This window comes from Camponotus vicinus, unplaced genomic scaffold (genome assembly GCF_025532165.1).
Source record: "Camponotus vicinus isolate PSW18456_S1 unplaced genomic scaffold, iyCamVici1.0 SCAF_13, whole genome shotgun sequence".
Classification (NCBI taxonomy): Eukaryota; Metazoa; Arthropoda; class Insecta; order Hymenoptera; family Formicidae; genus Camponotus; species Camponotus vicinus.
Genome location: NW_028141949.1, coordinates 10,834,130 through 10,840,129, shown reverse-complemented (window position 1 = coordinate 10,840,129; position 6,000 = coordinate 10,834,130). Strand labels below are relative to the sequence as shown.

General features: G+C 38.5%; 1 protein-coding gene across 1 annotated transcript; it reads right to left on the bottom strand.

Annotated features, from left to right (window-relative positions):
* Positions 1 to 1,633: 1,633 nt before the first annotated feature.
* On the bottom strand, positions 1,634 to 3,341 carry LOC145963974 (uncharacterized). The gene is made up of 2 exons (XM_083086335.1): positions 1,986 to 3,341; positions 1,634 to 1,916 (listed from the first exon to the last, which is right to left on the bottom strand). The coding sequence occupies exons 1-2, from the start codon at positions 2,672 to 2,674 to the stop codon at positions 1,634 to 1,636; spliced, it is 972 nt and encodes a 323-aa protein (XP_082942461.1). The 5' UTR covers positions 2,675 to 3,341.
* Positions 3,342 to 6,000: the final 2,659 nt, after the last annotated feature.

The following is a 6,000-nucleotide window of genomic DNA, read 5'->3' as shown; positions in this document are numbered from 1 at the left end:
CCAATAATCGAGCGATTATTAGAAGAAGAGTTAAGAGAACATGGCAAGCTATACGATTGAAGAATATTACGACATGATAATGTCACTCGGTGCATCCGACGGGCAGCATTACGTTGCTGCAAGACGATACGCCGAATTATACCCAAATCGGGTGAGACATCCAATGCCTAATGTTATACTCGGAGCAGCTCAAAGATTATTCGAAACGGGCAATGTTCTCCCGAATAAACACGACGTTGGAAGAAACCGAACCGCAAGAAATTTGCGGAATACCGAAGAAGTGGTTCGTGCTGTCGAGCAAGAGCCTGAGACAAGTATTCGGACTATTGTTCGAGAGCACAATTTCTCATATTCAACGGTACAGAGGATATTACGAGAAGAAAAGTTGCACGCTTATCATTATACCCGCGTGCAACATTTAAGACCAGAAGATTATCCTCTGAGAAGAACATTCTGCGAAAATTTTCTCAGGAGCGTGGATAGAGATCCTAGATTTCCTTCTCGTATAATATTTAGCGATGAATCGCTATTTACACGAGAAGGAATATTTAATCCACATAACATGCATTTGTGGAGCGAAGAAAATCCCAGAGCTACACGAGTCAGAAATTTTCAGACTCGTTGGAAGCTCAATATCTGGACTGGAATTATGGGAACAGAAATATTGGGCCCAGTTATTCTCCCGGATATTTTAACCAGCGGAGCATATCTAGAATTATTGGAGAATAATTTACCAGATTTCCTAGAAGAAGTGCCGCTATTGGAAAGAGAAGAAATTATATTTCAACAAGACGGTGCTGGTCCACACAATGCCATGATTGTGACAACTTTTCTAAACGACAAGTTTCCTGGACGTTGGATGGGCCGATATGGTCCGATACGTTGGTCTGCAAGATCCCCGGATTTAAATCCATTGGATTTCTTTCTTTGGGGATACTGCAAAGAAACAATCTACAAAACGCTCCCTGAAGATGTAGAAGATTTAGAAACAAGATTGCGATATTCCATATGGTCCATAGAAGAAAACGTAATGGAAAATATTCAACAAAATTTATTGAAACACATGAGAGCTTGCGTTAGAATTGATGGGGGCCACTTCGAACATTTATTATAAATGTTCAAAATTAATCCGCCCTTTTTAGGGCGATCAAAAACAATCCGCTCTTTTCAGAGCGACCAATTTTTTAACGTATGGAGTATCTTATTTTGCAATTAAAAACACAAGAAAAAGAGAGAGAGAATAAAACGCGATTAATTAATATTTTTTCATTTATCTATTTCATCTATTTATTTTTAACTATTTATTATCAATGACCGATTTTCGATCATTGATAATAAATAGTTAAAAATAAATAGGTGAAATAGATAAATAAATAAATAAATAGGTAAAATAGTTAAATAAATATTTAATATTAATATTTTATATGATAATAGTAAAAGTAATAAATATTTTAAAGACACTTATTTAATCTAATTAATTTTTAAATAGATATCATACGATGTATGGATATCACACACATTCATGATAATAATAATATTAATATGTTAAATATGTTTATTGTGTTTACCGCATTCTTCAATCGAACACATGATCGCGTTCGATAGCGCCAGTAGTACCTTAACCTACCGCAACCTACCATGACAAAAACCTGCTTGCAGTCGCCGAATAATCGGCGACTGCAAGCAGGTCCACTGACGTAAGTGTGTCTCTGTCGTCCACCGTGTAGGCAATGGTGTTGATGGGCTGCGAGACGCGACCGTGCTTCTTCTCCTGCGTCGTGGAACCATCTTTGCTCTCGTTATCGGAATCTTTCGCGAGCTTATCCACAGATTCGAAGCGTCCCTCAACCTTGTTCCGCAAAGAATCCAAATCGAAGGGTGCCGTAAATCCATGATCCACGCTACGGCTCTTGCTCCTGTAATACGACATTGAGAGGTTCTCCGTTGATTTCGAAGTGGTGACATCCTGAGACATTCGCCTGGACCTGACAACCGAGTCCGGTACAAAGATGTTCCACCAGGACGGTCTCTTCTGACGCGAATAATTCTGCGAATAAAGCCCCTCTGTGCTGCCGGTCTGCGAGGGAATACCGGATACGCCCTTCCTCCTCTTCCTATCCAACTTGGGCGGCTTAACAAGCGGATGCCAGGACTTGCGGCGTCCCTTCTTGGCTTCCTGGACCGTGCGGTCGCAATTCTCGTTCTCCGGAATCTCCTGATTCTCCTCCAGTAGATCCTCGGACACGTAGAACACGGAATTCCTTCTGCCACTGTCGCTGCTCCTCCTCTTGTCCTTCGGCTTGTCTTTCGCATTATTGTCCTTGGCGTTATCCTTGGCGGTATCCTTGGTATTATCCTTGGTATCATCCTTGGCATTGTTCTTGGCGATGTCCTTAGCGTTGTTGTCCTTCTCGTCGAACACGCTGGCTCGACGAGCCCTCTGAAAGAGGCTGTCCCGTCGAGCTTTCAGATCCTCGAGGACGCTGTGCCGACGACTCTTAGAGGACTCCCGCAGAATCGCCGCGTTTTCGCGTTGCCTGCCGACAGCCCCGAGGATTCCCGCCAACGATGACTCCTGTTCCATCATCGCCGGGATGGAATTCGTCGAGGCGTACTTGGTGGTCGTGTGACCGTTCTGCGGCTCGTTGCTGATGTACATCTTGGCTGTTTCCATTCTAACGGCCAACGTCGTCCTTACGACGAACGAGTTCACAATCTGCGCATCGCAGAGAGCGTCGAGCTCTCGTATCTTGTATCGGGGTCACGTCGAAGGTCGACTCGCGTCTAGATTAAGTATTTACTTGACTACACATCGACCGGCGTTGAGCGATGTTAATTTCCCCGTTGATGCTCGCTAATGCCAGGCTAATGTCTTACGGTCGCGAGGTCATCGAAGGTCAGAGGGTAAAATGAATCCGCATCGAAAGGATCGCTCTCTTTCGCGAAGTCGTATATATCTTGTACACCAGCAGAGGATCGAAGAACTGTGTACAGGAGTACGTATGTATATCCACTGATTTTACAAGATAGTTCTGAAGATTTCGTCGCGAAGGCGTTGACCGAGTTAGTCGCCCGGAGATAATGCTTCTCACAGATTAGATATCCACAGATCGGGCAACCGTAAGCAAATCTCAGTGAGATTTTAAGTGTACGCGAACGAACGAATACACGCCACGAGTGTCTTGCGGTTGATTCAATATTATACAATTCAATATTATTATACACTGACGAGGTTGCTGAAGGTTACGCTGCGGTGTCCGCAAACTTTGAAAACACCAAAGGAAATCTCTCGCGGCACTCTGTCGATTTTCAATATCGTGCAGCGGATACTCGGACTATAAGATGCAATATCGTCGCATTGTCGCGTCGTCGCGTCGTGTAGTAACATGTCCCTTGCCTGGCTCATGTATCCGACCTGTCATACGTTAACTAGTTTCTTTAATAATTCAAAAACTAAGCTTCGGACGAAATTTTGCTAAAGGAAAAATCGTCTTAGAATTGATTCAAGAATGTGTCATTTCACGGACAATGGGGTTATTTTGAATCATCCTGTATATACACACACAGATACCCACTCACGCATAGCTACAACTGCTAAGATGTATTTTTCTTTCTTTATTTTTTTTGTTGGATATATATATTACATTTGTATTTTATTATATTATTATTATTTATTGGCAAAAAAGAAAAGGAGTTTAGCCATCAGGTACATGCCTATTAGGCTAATATGTTCACAAAACAAGTAATACACTTTTCTCTTAAGTTTACTTTACAACGCAGGAGTATGTACGGTACTCCCTAATGTCTTATCCACATTTCGTATATTATTATAAGTAAAATAGTACGTATGCTGCCATCTATAGTGATGCATGAAAAAGAGAGAGCACACGGCACAACGCAACAAAGAAAAATCAGTTAGTCGTAATCTACAAGCGTAATCCGAATGTATGTTATAATAAATAATATCCAGTTAATACAAATTGTGTGGTTCATTTATTTAATGTAGAAACTTATTCAACATGGTAGCAGAGCGTGGTTGAATAGAAGAAAAATAAAGAAGAAAACTTTTTTTATGAACTGACGTATCAAAAAAAAAATGTCGTACGTAAAAGTGGATGATATGGTTATGGCAATATTCGATGGAAGTGATTATTCTAATTGGAAAAAGAGAATTTTGAAGTTTTTAGAATTTAAAAAATGCAAAGAAGTTGCAACAAGAGAAAAGGTTAGTGGTGATGGAGAACCTGACTGGAATACTGCAAATATCAAAGCAGTGAATTATATATATAGCTTGATTTCAAACAAACAACTTGAATATGTTGGTGATATAGATTCGGCGTATGGAATTATGAAAAAATTTGATCAGATGTATTTGAAAGAATCGACGGCTTTACAAATTGTGTGTAGAAATAACCTGGAAAACATAAAGTTGAAAAATTTTTCTGAAGTGACGACATTTTTCGACGAATTTGAAAAAGCAGTTAATGAACTTAAAGCGGCAGGAGCTAAGATTACAGAGCAAGAAAAGTTAAGATACATGTTAAAGGCGTTACCACACTCGTACAGTTACATCGGAGATTTGATGGACGTATTAAAGGAAGAAGAGAGAAATGTGGACTATTTGAAAAGCAAAATAAAATTAAAATCGCTGGAGGAGAAAAATCCAAATGAAAAGACAAACGAGGAAAATAATATTAAGTCAAATGCATTCACGACGGATACAAGGAAATGCCATAGGTGCAGCAAGCCCGGCCATCTACAAAAAGATTGTTATCAGCAGAATTGCTATAGGTGCGGCAAGCCCGGACATCTACAAAAGAATTGTTATCAGCAGAATTTTACGGATCAGCGAGGACGCGGCGGGTATAATCGAGGTCGGTCCCGTGGTCGAAGTTTTTATCAACGAGGCAACTATCGAGGAAACTACAGAGGCGCTGCGAATACATCATCGAGTCATCATGGACATCAAAGTGAGCAGACCAACAGCGGAAATACGTTTATTACGGAGATAAATGCGTCTGAAGTAGACAACATTTTTAGGCTAAGTAAAAATCAAGTAAGCTGGATATTAGATAGCGGTTGTACGGACCATATAATAAATGATGATAGGTTATTTAGTGAATATGTTGTTTTAAAAGAACCGACAGATGTTAGGTTAGGAGATGGTAGAATATTAAAAGCGACTAAGATTGGTAAAATAATTACAGATTTTGAACTTTTTAAAAAGAGATCAAAAATAACTTTGTTTAATGTTTTCTATGTTAAAAATATGAAGCAAAATTTAATTAGCTACTCTAGAGTCACGAAGAAAAATAAAATAGTCTCATATGATAATGTTTCAAAAATTTATAATCAAAATAAGGAATTAATAGCGATTGCTCAAAAGAGAGATAATTTATATTATATGAAAAGTTACATAAAAAATTATAATCAAAACAGCGAAGTAAATTCTAGTGTTGTTAAAAATGATGATAATGAAAAAATGTCTTTGAAAGAAAAGTGGCATCGTACACTAGATCATGTTAATTTTAATTATTTGAATATTTTATGCAAAAATGAATTATTACAGGGTTTGCCAAAAGAAGTAGAAACAGAATATATGAAATGCGCAATATGTATAGAAAGTAAGATGCATAATTTACCTTTTGAAAATAATAGGAAACATGCTAAGGAAATTCTAGAAATAGTTCATACAGATTTGAACGGTCCGCATCCGACAGAAGGTTATAGAGGGGAAAAATATTTCTTAACATTTATAGATGATTTTAGTAAACTGGCCAAAATATATACAATAAAGTCAAAGTCTGATGTTTATGATTGTTTTGTAGAATATGTTAATTTGGTAGAAAATGTAACAAAAAGGAAAATTAAAAATTTAAGATGTGATAATGGCAAAGAGTGTTTAAATTCAAGTATTTATAAATTTATTAGAGAGAAAAGTATACGTATGATTCCATGTCCACCTTATGTGCATGAGTTAAATGGAGTAGCTGAGAGATA